This window comes from Citrus sinensis, chromosome 7 (assembly GCF_022201045.2).
Source record: "Citrus sinensis cultivar Valencia sweet orange chromosome 7, DVS_A1.0, whole genome shotgun sequence".
Lineage (NCBI taxonomy): Eukaryota > Viridiplantae > Streptophyta > Magnoliopsida > Sapindales > Rutaceae > Citrus > Citrus sinensis.
The window spans coordinates 3,546,237-3,559,804 of NC_068562.1; the positions used below are offsets into that span (position 1 = coordinate 3,546,237).

Genomic DNA, 13,568 nt, shown 5'->3' on the forward strand with positions numbered 1-13,568 from the left:
CTTTCTTCCGGGTTCGATGAGATTTGGGGTTTTGTTTTGCTCAGTAAATTGTCTAATTTTTAATAACTCCACCGAAACGGAAAAAACGTTAACCAGATCACGTGCCTTACTCGCAACAATTAGGTTGACCTATTGGCTTATGATAAATGGCATATTATCTGCATAAGTTGATAACCTCAAAGGTTAAGATCTAACAACATTGCTTCTAGGTCGAAGATCTACCTTCAATTTTTTGGCCAAGCTAGATGGCTTTGCCTTGTACGAGACTGAGGCCATGCTACATTACTCATGGGTTTGCGGGTCTTAGGCCGTGGGATCATGGTGAGAGCCAACCACCCAATTTTGATTACAGCAGCTACAAAATCCCCGGATGAAACGTGTAAAAACACATTTTATTAGTTTTGAGAGTCAAACGGAGATGTGGATGAAGAGGACTATTTGGTCACGTCTTGTAAAGCTGAACTTATTGTAGGACACGACTGCATGAATAGTTTCATGAGCATACAATTTTAATCCTAATTATGCACAAGAATCTTTATCCCAACAAATAACCCTTATTCATAGAGAAAATCTCAAACATATTGTTTAAATTTTTACTAAATGGTCGAGCACATTGAGAAAACTTGATTGATCTTTCTTTGGGTTAGGAATTTCACCAGACCACGTGTAGTAAGGATTGACTCCTTCTCAGTTGAAATAAGGTCAGACCTAATTGAAAATTCAAATTTAGTAGTTCACAATCTGCCTAATTCTATTGTGTGATATGAAGAGTAAGGTTTAAAAAGCATTCAGGCGTTAAAAAGCACTCAGGCGTTAGTATGGCCTAAATATTACAACTTTAACTATGGTTATTATTTAGTTGAGCAGACGATTTAGACCAAAACAATAATAGCATCTGTTGCGAATAGTAGTGTGGTAGTAGAGTTTAAGAGTGAATAATAGAGAACCAATAATTTAATATTAATGTTCTGTGATTGTTGTAACATGGAAATTGTGATTAAGAAAAATGTTAGAAAATAATGTTTTTGGAAAATCAATATAGAAAATGTGTTCGGAAACTGTATTCAGAAATACTTCTTTAAACGAATTTGAAATTTTTTATTTTTTATTTAGAAGAATTCTAAAAATATTTTCTTGAAAATTGATTGTTTGAAAATGCCCACTGAAATGATGGCTTCAATTTCAACCATCTTCATTGACCAAAAAACTAAGTGAAGAAGCAATTCATTACATGCATGTTTGAATTTAATTTTATACGTGATTTGTTAATGCATTAAATTTACAAATTCATTATGTGCATTTAGTTTGGTGCATGCTTGCATTTAAATTTATGCATGCTTTGCCTATGTATTAAATTCTCTGGTGAACATACTTTCCACATTGTCAACAATATGCATTCAATTACTAACAAGCGGGTAGATCAGCTGGCATTGAGTTGTTCTATCTTAACCAATGTCCTCGGCTCGAGGGTTGGGAATGTAGCTCTGTTAAAATACTTGTTGGGAGAGCTTTGCCGCCCTAGTAGTTTTACCTGGCTCGAATTTGAATTATTCGGGACTTAATGTGGTCTTCAGATACCAGATGGTTTAATGCGCCGAAAACAATATACATTCAGTTGTGATGCATGTTCCTCGTAGTGAAACTCTTGGGCTATTAACTATTTACTTTTAGCTCTTAACTCATTGAATTTTAATTCGAAATAAAAATAAATAAATAAATAATTGACACATGTGAATAACCAATGTACGTATGTAATTTAGGATTTAGTTTTTTTTTAACTATATCTATTTTTTAGAATGATTAGCTTTCTACTAGCTTGTTTCACAAGGTAGCATCTTATGAGTGAAGGTTGCCTAATGGGCTTAATTAAGATTTCAATGCGAATTAAACCTCCCTCTAGTATATCGGTATCTTCCAAATCACAATTCACAATGGTCACACTAGCACAATAACTTGGGTCCATCATAAAATACGTATTTTATAAGTCAAACTAAGTCTTTGGGCGATTTTTAGCGATCTTCAGCAATCATACATGTGTAATACTTAGATTATTAATTGTCACTATATTAACAGTTAGTGACAGAATATTCTGAGATTGCTACATTATAATAATTGCTTTAGCTGAATCCACAGTTTATTGGAGATTATTTGTGTTTTAGACTGTAGTTACAAATGGACTTCTGACTTCATGCTTGCCTTCAGCATCTACCCAATTAACTCAGAGAACCAAGAACTACTAATTTTTCATCACTTTTGGGCGCTGTAAAATCAACTTTAGCTTCTCTTCTCACACTTGTGTTTGAAAATCAACTTCGCCGGCAGAACCTTCTACTTAAAGCCTCTCATTGGCATCACCTTAACTGAATAATCTGCATCTGCATCTCCGAAAATTTTCAATGTTCTCTGAAAAGGTTGCACAAGTTTTCTGCCGCGAGATGTACTATTTCTATTGGAAAAGCCAATAAAAGATGGGTAATTCAAGTCTAAAGATGAGTTTGAACAGTTGTAGTAGGTAGATGATTTAGTAATCATCTGAATTTGTTTCGCAGTGTAGTTCATCCCACTTAGAAGCTTTACACAATCCTTTGCCGTTCCATCATAAATGAGGACAGGGTACAATGCCTTGTTAGGATGGATGTATGACCAGCACCCACTGCAAAAGGACTTGTTGGTTCATTATACTCCCCACGATCTTTTATTGTGCCAATTGCATTATCAAATGGATCAGCTGTGGTGATCATGGCAGATCGATCGGATGGCTCTGTACGAGTTGCTTTGCCATTGTTGAGATAAATATGATATAATTAATCATCAGCTAGCTCAGCAGCATTTGATCCTTTCCCTTCCAGGTAGTGAACGCTGGATTTTCTTGTGTAACTTCAGCAGCAGAGTTGTTTGCGTCATCAGAAAGAAATTGATCTGGACACTGCTTGGAGCTATCAAGAAGATCTTCAAGTCCATTGATCGATCGAGATTGACTGGTGAGGTAAAAGTAAATGAAGAAACAGAGGATACTGTGCTTGGATTAGAGCTTGAAGCAGCCATAATAGCTTGTAGATCGAGCTCTGATACCAAGTTAAAGTTCGAGAGCTTGTTTGATCAATGAGAAAATGAAAGAAAAATTCAGAGAGTTGAGAATCATTTCAATATGGTTTATTAACTGAATTTGTTTAGCTGCATGAGTATATAATATATACAGCAGTCTCTAATCTTCTACAGTCCCAAATGTATGCTGCTATTGTTAAAATGGCTTGCAACTAACTCTAGCCAGGTCAGCTTCCACGTCATTATTGATAACAAACTCAACTTAACTAACTAAACCAAAGATAACGAACTTAGCTTAGCTATTTAAGCTGGCTGGATGAGCTGATGATTAATTATATCATATTTATCTTAACAGCCATTAAGATGTTTGTGTAATCACAATTCCTGCTCATGACACGTGGTTGCATTTCTTTAACTTTCCTAAAGAATATATCTGTGGCAACTAGGAAGCCCATTTATCTGAGATTCCAAGCTGTTGACAGCAGATTTACTCTGTTTTTTTAATGGATTTCAAGCTGATTCTAAGTAACTGTCAAGAAACGGATTAATGGGAGAATTCCTAATTTATTTACCAACTTCAAATTCATATACCCTACATTTTTCATCCTAAATAAATTGAACCCTTAAATATTTTCATGGTTCTGATATCATCTCTCCATATTATGAATGTTCATATTTTTATTATTAGCCTTAAACTAATTACCGACTATACTTACTCTTAGTTTATAGTTTTTAGGTGTCTAAGGGCGAAGAAAGCGCAACTTGAGCTCTTTCAGGCGTTCTTCCCTAGCGAAGATAGTTCAAGCCACAGGCACAAAACCTTGATAGATCTATTTTCAATATCCCGGCCACATCGACTACGATAAGGAAAAAGGCAACGAGTAATTTAGTATAAAAAACGTAGCTTTCCCATTGCAACTTATGCCTCTCTCGGCCTTATGGCTTAAGATCAAGTGTAATATTTGTTCTTATCAGTATGATTTCCCACATAATATTAAATTGATTTTTGTAGGAAGGGCCGGCCATTGTAGCTTGCTTATTGGGTCTGACGAGCGTTGCCCGCGCGCTGCACTACTGCAAGGGCCCGGTGCACCCCGGCCAAAACAAATGTCAAACGTTTTTAAAGATGATTTATTTTAAAACCTGAACTATAACATGAATGCAAATTGTAGAACAATACAGTAGATTCTAGAGTATTTTTATTATATTGTGTGTATTTATCTAAAAAAGTATGAGATATGTATATTTATTTTATAATTTATAATTATATGAATGTAGTATAATACTGGTACTCTAAAATCTCTCCTAATGCAGAATGGGTAAGGAACAGTACATAATCCGGGTTCCCTGGAGATGCAGCAACCATAAGTCCATAATGACATTATTGAAGTAATAAACAAGTGATGAATAAAGCGAGAGAAAGGAAAAATTAGGAAAAAAAAAAAAGTGGATTCTCAGGAGAATGAGAAAGTAGAGAAATTTTTAAACATATCAACTTACTCTATGCATTACAACCATGAGAGGACAAGGAATTTTCTTTTTTTTAGAAAGAAGACAAGGAATACTTCAAGCTATGCCTTTCAAGGAGACTGTGGCACGAGGTTTGTAGCCACTATTGGGCTTCTCACCTCATACCTACCGTCATCATCCACCCAACTTATAGAACCATAAACAACGTCCTTTTCCAACAATTTGGGCCCCTCCAAAGTAAGTTTATAGCTTTGTTTCTCATACTTTTGCTTGAATACCAGTCTCCGTGGCTCCACGTACACCTTTAAACCATCGATTCCTGTTAACTTTGCAGTGTAAGCTGTCCCTACTTCTTCAGCATTAGTAACTGTTCTCCAAAATTCTTTCACAACTTTTTCATCTGAACTGGAATCGTAATCATTAAAGAAAGTAATGAAAGAAGGGTAATTAAGATCCAAAGAACGGTTATTGCATTTCTGAGACGACTTTGTAAAGATTCGGATTTGTTCTGGTTTGTAATTCATTGCACATAGTAGTTTTATGTAATCCTCAGCTGTTGCATCATAGACAAGGCCAGGATCCAGAGCTTTGTTGGGATTAATATGACCAGCTCCCATGTCTAGTGGACTTGCTGGAAAGTTATTGTTTGAAGCATCTTTTATATGACTTAATGTGTTGTCTAATGGACTGGCTGTGGTCACAAGTGCTGACCGAATGGCTGCAGGGCTCCAATCAGGGTGCGCTGCCTTTAACAGCCCGGCCACACCTGCTACATGCGGCGTAGCCATTGATGTGCCTGACATGAGATTGAAATTGCTATACAAGAGACCTGACTGATCCTCGGCAACTGAACTGATTGGAGACCAAGATGCTAAGACCAATGAACCAGGGGCCAAAATATCTGGCTTCAGGATATTTGGACAGCTGAGAAATGGACCTCTGGAGCTATAGCTATCTACCATTGGTGCTGGCTTTGAACCAATAACTGTCTTTCGGAATTGAAGGCTTCCTGTTGGGTTATCACATTTCTTTATGTAGTCTATTATGGTTTGGCCATCATTCACATTAATAAATGCTGCTGGAAATGAGCTTCTAATGTAGACTTCCAATAAAGCAGAGTTAGAAATGAAAACAGCTCCCAAAACTCCTGCAGCCACTGCATTGTCAATTTGACTGCTTATACTTGAATCTTCCCTACACACAACAATGCTGTTTATCACTTTCTTCAGTTCTGTCACACTATCACACGCATCCATGAACGCGAGGGACACCTGACTTGGGGAAGAATTCCCAGGATACAAGGACTTGAAATTGATTTGAACGCCATTACCCAGAGTTAAACTTCCCTCAAATTCGCGATCTATAGTGCCTGCACCAACTGTCAGCAGCCACGGCGCACCATTGATTAAGGTCCAATACGACGGGCCATCATTTCCGGCAGATGCTACTACAAGCACTCCCTTTTCCATGGCCGCAAAAGTGGCTACTGCAATTGCATCATCTTCCAAGAAAATACCATTCAAGCTTAGGCCCAACGACAGAGACAAAACATCAACCCCATCTTGCAATGCTTGGTCTATTGCAGCAACAACATCAGATGAATAGACCCCGTGCCTCCAGATTGCTTTGTACATTGCCACGCAAGCCCGCGGTGCTATGCCTCTAGCTATGCCAGTAGCATAACCAAAATAAGATGAGCCTTTCACATAATTACCAGCAGCTATAGATGAAGTATGTGTTCCATGTCCACTACCATCCCGCGGAGAATTCATCCGAACTTTCAACTTGGGATTGTTAGCAATCAGACCCTTGTTAAAAAACCGAGCCCCAATGAGTTTCTTGTTACATAAAGAAGAGTTGAATTGGACGCCGGACATGCATTCTCCTTTCCATCTAGGTGGAACTTTTGCCATCCCTTCATCACTAAAGCTCTGACTCTCCGGCCAAATTCCCGTATCTACTAAACCGATAATAACACCTTTACCATAATTTGAAGCCGGCCATGCGCCGGATAAGGAACTCAAGCCAAGAAACTGAGAAGTGTGAGTTGTGTGAACTGTAAGAGGACGATCTGGAGTTGAAGAAATATAGCCTGGAAGTTTTTTCAGGGTTTCAAGCTCAGAAACAGTAAGAGTTGCACTAAATCCATGGATGGAATTGGCATACGTATAAATAAGTTTAGAAGAAATGGTGGTGCTAGTTGCAGTTGCTTTAGAAGATTCTGATACTGAACAAAGCATGAACAAATACCAAGTGTAGAGGCTAGAATAGGCTTTGGGCATAGCTGATGTGTCCATATGAATGATATATGTGTCAGATTTTGCCAAAGTGGAGCTAAGATGGAAGGCTGTTAACAGAAGAAACTTAAGAGTAATTAGAGTAGCCATGGATAAACAATATCTCCCTTTGTTTGACACTAAATTGGATGATACACAGGTTTGATTTCTTCTATCTATATTGCTATCGATCATCAATGTGCACTTTTTTTTTCCCCGATTGCGCCGTGTTTCTTGGCCATAATTTCCCGTTTCACTTTTACCGTCTTTCTAAAAAGGCAGCAGCCCCCATCATCTTTTGCCCCGAAGGAATCATCTCTTCTCGGTTTTTCTGTGTGGGTTGCGAGTTGAAAATTAAAATTGACTACTAAAAGCACAAGTATGTATTATGTCAAGTGCTTTGATCCGTGGTGAATCATACACGTAAACTCTGTATCACTATTAATTCAGAAAGTGAAAATGTTTATTGCTTAATGAAGGCCCAGAGAGTCCCATTTCTCTCGAGAAGTAAAGGAAACAAAACCATACAAGCAGATTCTGGATACGAGTCTAATGGTTTTGTACAATAAGTGATTAATGTGTAAATTATTGACCTCTGTTGAGGCAGGGTTTAATTATAGGCATATTCTGGTATGAAAAATAATTAGCGACCTAAAGAAATTGTATGGTGATTAGCAGAGGTGAACCAGATTTTAGAGAAATCAATAATTTTCTTCTAGATGATTAAAAGATACGAATTACAATAATATTCATTGAAGCACCCACTTTCGCAGAAGTCAAATTAAGAACTTTCACGATATGAAATGAAAATAGCCTAACCCTTTTTCATATTGAACTTCAAAGTATAAAGATAATTCTTAAAAAGAGGTTTTCTTTTTTCTTTTTTTTTTTAATTTCCCTTTGTTTGGTCACTGACCATATCCAAACACCGATCTTGACATTCTAATATTACACGACAGCTGAATAAAAGCATGACATCTGGCTTTCATGCTGAAATTACCATGAATAAATTAATGGATTGCGTTAATTTCAATATTTTAATAACTGAGTAGTTGAGTAATTAAAATTTCCATGCAATGCTATAATAATATATTTCTATCAGTTCAATCTGGGCAGAGTATACCATAATGGACGGTGGATGACGTCATCATCGGACTCCCAAACCCAGACGTGCACTTTAAAAAAAATAAAAATGAACAGAAAAAGAAAGGAAAAAAAATGAAGCATTCAAAGTTACGATGCAAAAAATTTATATAATTAAACTCAGACAACTTAGTCATAGAAGCCTGCAGAAACAAGCAATTTTAAAAGTCTATTCATTTGCACCAACTGTCATCTAGAATAAAAGAATTTGATTCAATTTTTTTTTTAGGGAGTTGTTGAATGATTAAAAATCTCATTAAGTGGAGTTGGCTTTTGCCAAGCGAATTTTTAAAGGATTATTCTTCTATTTTTTTCATTAAAAAGAGTTAAAGATTAATTTAAGCTTAAAAATGAAAAAAGTAGTTTCACTATACAAAATCATATTTAATATAAACTAAAGTTGGTTGGTGTGAGTGATTCGACACTCTCACTTCTTAAGAGCGATCAAGGGTTCAAGTTCCGCTCTCGTATAAAGTCACCACTTTGACCAGTACTTTACCTTTTATGGGCAGACCCGATGCGAGCGAAAATTAGTCTGAATTGTGGTACGAACTTAAAAGCGTCTCACATAGTTAGGGTCCACTCAGGACCACCTCGTGGTTAAAAAAAATCATATTTAACATGCACTTTACTTCTTATGGGCTGACCCGGTGCGAGCAAAAATTAGTCTGAATTGTGGTACGGACTTAAAAACGTCTCACATAATTATGATCCACTCAGGACCACTTCGTGATTAAAAACAAATCATATTTAACATGACAGAAAAATATGTATATTTTTTTCAAGATACGACCAATGTCAAATAGTGGGTTTTCTAATTTTTTTTTCTCTCTCTTTCTCTCTTCTCTAATGCATACACGTCAAAATTGAGTATTAAAATATTTGTTAACCCATCACATTATAAGTTGTTATTTTCCTTTCATTCACTCGAAATTCGAAAATAACTTTTTAAACCAAATCACGAACGACCCACCATCTCAATGCCATATGTATAACTTATATTTTGTTATTTAGGGAAAAGCGCCGTCTCAAGTCTCAACAAATGTGTTCGCTTGCTTCCTTAATCCTTATTAATTATTATTCTCTCTTCCTTTTTTTAATAATATAATATTAGGCTTTTTTGTTGTCGGACACAAATCATTAAAAAAAAATATACAATTTACGAGATTTCTAAAACCAGAAAGAAAATAAAATAAAAATAAAAAGGTAATTTTGTAAATGGACAAAACCAAAAAACGACAAAAGAAAAAACAATGCAAGCGAAACTCATAATTTATCGATCTCTCTTCAGTTCTCTTCAACAGAACTCAAGTTAGTGTTCGAACTTCAAGTTCCAAACTTCTCTTCTTAAGTTCTGTCTCGCTCTCTTCGTCGATCCTGACATGAAGGCATGCAATTGCAAATCCGTTTTACAACTTTTTGTTAATTTTAGTTTTATGTGCAAACAGTTTTGACTGTTTCTGTTTGTGTGTTGCAGGGAACAACAAAATGCCCCATAAATCTCCAAATCCAACTTCTCCTAATCACAGTATCTCTTTTTGCATGTTCCTCCAGTCTCAAGGTTCGTGTGTTTTGTTTATTTTTAGAAAAAGAAAAACCATCCTCGGATGATTCGATACAGCATACATTTGACATAACCGTAATTACTGTTTCTCCTTACTGATACAGATCGGAGAGACATGTTCCGGTTCTTCTAACAGTGCATGCGACGCCGGATTGACGTGTCAGACTTGTCCTGTTAGTGGCAACACCAGACCCAGATGTGCCAGGATCCAACCCCTTAATCCCACTTCCAAGGTAGTTTTTGTTTTTTTTTGTTTTTTAATTATAATTTTGCAAATTAAAATTTTCTTTTTTCGCTATAAAGTAAATATTGACATTGAGTTCTTGTTGTGTTCGTGCATGTGGGTTTGGTTTTGGTTAGGTGAAAGGATTGCCATTTAGCAAGTACTCATGGTTAACAACACACAATTCTTATTCTCTTCTGGGAGCCAGGCCTGCGATTGGACCGATTCTTGTATCTCCCAGGAACCAGGAAGATACCGTCACCAATCAACTTAATGTAAGTAATACACTTGTTTTAGAAACAGGCATTTTGAAGTCACGCGTTGCGGGTTCCAGTGATAATTGTTTCATCTTGTCCTTTAATTGAAAATTAAGCATCCTTCTGACTTGATTCATTACATATTTCTCAATGCAGTCTGCTTCTGATATTGGTGTGCACTTTGCTTTTGAAATTTCATTTTAAGTTTTTCATGTTCAATGATTTTGTTCAAATCTATGCCTGATGGGTGTGAATTTCTATGTTTCTTGCTATGACCAATACGTATGGATTTCTCTGTTTCTTAGTACACCATTTCCTTTCTAGAGAGATATTTTATCTAAGCTAGTGCATTTTAAATTACATTTAAGTAGAATGCAGGCTTGAGTGAGTTTTAGTTAATTTCTCTGATTTAGATTAAACTCAACTCGTCAGAAATCTTCTGCTTAGACACGTATTTTTTATGTAGAATGGAGTTAGAGGATTTATGCTGGATATGTATGATTTCAACAATGACATTTGGCTATGTCACTCCACTGGTGGCCGATGTTTCAACTTCACAGCATTTGTAAGTACTTTACTTATGTTCCCTCAGTTCAATTGTGATTGATTGTACCTTCATTCGTATATACTTCAAAGTCGACTTCCTCATTTTAATATAATGATGAAACATTTTTAATTTCTCCCAGCAACCTGCAATTAACGTGCTGAGAGAGATCCAAACGTTTCTGCAAGCAAACCCATCTGAGATTGTCACCATATTTATCGAGGATTATGTGACATCCTCACAAGGCCTCACAAAGGTTTTTAAAGCATCTGGTTTAAGCAATTACATGTTTCCTGTGTCAAAGATGCCCAAGAATGGCGGAGATTGGCCAATTGTGGATGATATGGTTAAGCAGAATCAGCGTTTGGTGGTTTTCACCTCTAAATCTAGCAAGGAAGCGTCTGAGGGGATTGCCTACCAGTGGAGATATGTGGTAGAAAATCAGTGTGAGTTTTATTTTCATAAACTATCAAATATCTGTTGACATATATGCACAGGAGGTAGCAAATGTAACCACTGATTTCCCATTGCAATCACTGATTTTTGACATTTTTGAGGCATTACAAAATGACTAAGCAGTACTAGAGCAGGCCTAAATGTTAGATGCATCTCTTACTTTACATCGTCTCATAATTATCATTTTGTTAATCTTTATCTGGCATATCCACGAGATTGAAGATTGTACTGACATCTGTACAGCTTTTTTTTCTTTAAAAAAAAAAAGGAAAAAAGGTAAATTTACGAGAATTAATGAATTGCAGATGGAAATGAGGGGATGAATGATGGTTCATGCCAAAACAGGGCTGAATCTTCTCCTCTGAACACAAAAACAAGGTCACTGGTTCTCCAGAACTACTTTCCTACTAATCCCAATGCAACAGAAGCATGCTTGGACAATTCAGCTCCACTAACTAAGATGATGAACACTTGCTATGATGCGGCTGGTAAACGGTGGCCAAACTTCATTGCTGTTGATTTTTATCAGGTTCTCAGGCTGTTCTGAATTTTGTAGACCTTATTATTAGAATTTCTCTAGCCTAGAAAAAGAAAATAAAACATGAGAAAAAAAATGGATCAAAGATCTTTTAGTAAGTTATTTGAATTGTCATTGCAGAGGAGTGACGGCGGAGGAACACCAGAAGCCATTGATGAGGCGAATGGTCGTCTTACTTGTGGATGTGTCAATATAGCTTATTGCAAGGTTTGTTATTAAAACTATCTATTGAATTGTTATCATCTAATCGACCTTGTTATGAATCATCACACCACCCTCCTAATTGCACAAGTCTGCAAATTTTGAGACCTGTTTAAAGAGTTTTTACATGCTGGTTGGCTGGTTACTATTGTATCAAGCTGTCAACAAGATAGAGCTTCCAATTCCTAGTCAGGGATAGCCATTTACTTGTTATTGCATGCAATCTTCTCACATTGCTTTGGCATTACATTAATATTGCCTTAACAAGATTAGTTTATTCTGTAGATAAATACAACAATCAATTGCTGGTATTGTTGGTGCATGAAAAAAAAAAAAAAAGAATTACAAATATTAATAACAACAGTTCAAAGTTCTCCTGTAGTTTTGACCAGGCTTCTCAAATATGTGCAGGCAAATGCCACCTTTGGTACATGTGACATTCCCCCAATAGCCCCCCCTCCTCCTGCTGCTGCAGGAACGACAGAAGATTCCCCGCAAAATCCCTCACAAGATAATACCAACAGTGCTCATAGGAATGACAGACCTCTTTTATTATGGTTCGTTGGGACAATTTTGCCCATAGCTCTGGTATTATGGTGAAATTCTTGAGAATTGCTTGGTTCTCTTTAGTTTTGATTTATGAACCACACGTGTATATTGTTTTGGACTAAGTCAACGGTTCATTTGTATCTTCTTTTATATCATTGAGGCATGAGAGCCCTTTCACGGCCGTATAGATAACATTTTCAATCTTGAGCTAGCCTACTTATCAGAAATCTCCTGCTTTTCAGCCGAAAAAGTTCTTTTGTGACTCTAGTTACATCTTCATATGCTAGCATTCAACCTGAAAGTCATTGTTGATTAATCATGGATGAGATTGAAGAAGATGAACATCTGAATCTAGTAAAATAACAATAAGTTCACCTAGGCATAATGCCGGTCCATGACTCTCCAAATATATTTAGCTGTGAGTGTGTAATCAAAGTATGAAAATAGCACATATTGAAAATGATTCCTGCTCCTTGAAGCCCCCCCTCAGAGATAGTGATCCGCCCGTATAGTTAGATAGACCAGACGCTGGGAAAAGAAAGGCTCTCCTTCAAAAATAGCACATATTGAAAATAGCAATTTGGTCAATGCCACTCCATGACTCTCCAAATATATGTAATCAATGTATGAAAATAGATAGCACACATTGAAAATGATTCCCGCTCCTTGAAGCCCCCCTCAGAGACAGTGATCGGCCCGTATGGTTAGATAGACCAGACGCTGGGAAAAGAAAGGCTCTCCTTCTGTCCATGCACATTCTCAGAAAAGACACTGGATCTTTTAAGGGAAACATTGGGGCCTCCTATTGTCACAGAGGTTAAGGGCCTCAGTTTCAATTAAGATCATATGCATGTGGTCTTAATTCAGAGGAATTCGGAGTTATAAGCATGAAGGCTGTCTGAATATCCCCCGTTTACTTTTCTATCCGCTTTTGCTATTGCCCTTGACCTTGAGCTGCCAGAAAAAATACAGTTGCTGAATAAACTTTTTTGAGGCAGCCCGTGTTCTAAAGCATAAAGGCTTGGACCATTTTTTTCTGTCGGGGGGCACTTTCAAATTTTACCAGAGAATGATAAATGGAGAAGATGAGCCCTGGCTTACACGGGATCGTGGCTTCGATGATTGAAGTAGGGTAGAATGTCACATCTTTCAACGTCAATGAGTGAAGTTTATGTCCTTGTGGCTTGTGACTACATCTTTAGTTGCTGGGTCCTCACTGTGAGTCTCTGATGCAGGACCCATCACCTGTTCATTACTATTATTTATTTGCATGTTGTTTTACTAATTGCACTTCTTAGGTTC

The 13,568-nt window shown here is 36.9% G+C and overlaps 2 protein-coding genes and 1 pseudogene across 2 annotated transcripts; 2 read left to right on the top strand and 1 right to left on the bottom strand.

The window, feature by feature from the left end:
* The first annotated feature begins 3,966 nt into the window (after positions 1-3,966).
* LOC112496466 (U2 spliceosomal RNA) lies at positions 3,967-4,143 on the top strand (annotated as a pseudogene).
* A 243-nt stretch (positions 4,144-4,386) lies between these two features.
* LOC102619437 (subtilisin-like protease SBT1.9) lies at positions 4,387-7,337 on the bottom strand. The gene has a single exon (XM_006466531.4). The coding sequence runs from the start codon at positions 6,984-6,986 to the stop codon at positions 4,626-4,628; it is 2,361 nt and encodes a 786-aa protein (XP_006466594.2). The 5' UTR covers positions 6,987-7,337; the 3' UTR covers positions 4,387-4,625.
* A 1,818-nt stretch (positions 7,338-9,155) lies between these two features.
* On the top strand, positions 9,156-12,473 carry LOC102619150 (PI-PLC X domain-containing protein At5g67130). The gene is made up of 9 exons (XM_006466530.3): positions 9,156-9,322; positions 9,412-9,495; positions 9,603-9,731; positions 9,859-9,996; positions 10,445-10,543; positions 10,665-10,968; positions 11,284-11,507; positions 11,637-11,723; positions 12,129-12,473. The coding sequence occupies exons 1-9, from the start codon at positions 9,317-9,319 to the stop codon at positions 12,315-12,317; spliced, it is 1,260 nt and encodes a 419-aa protein (XP_006466593.2). The 5' UTR covers positions 9,156-9,316; the 3' UTR covers positions 12,318-12,473.
* Positions 12,474-13,568: the final 1,095 nt, after the last annotated feature.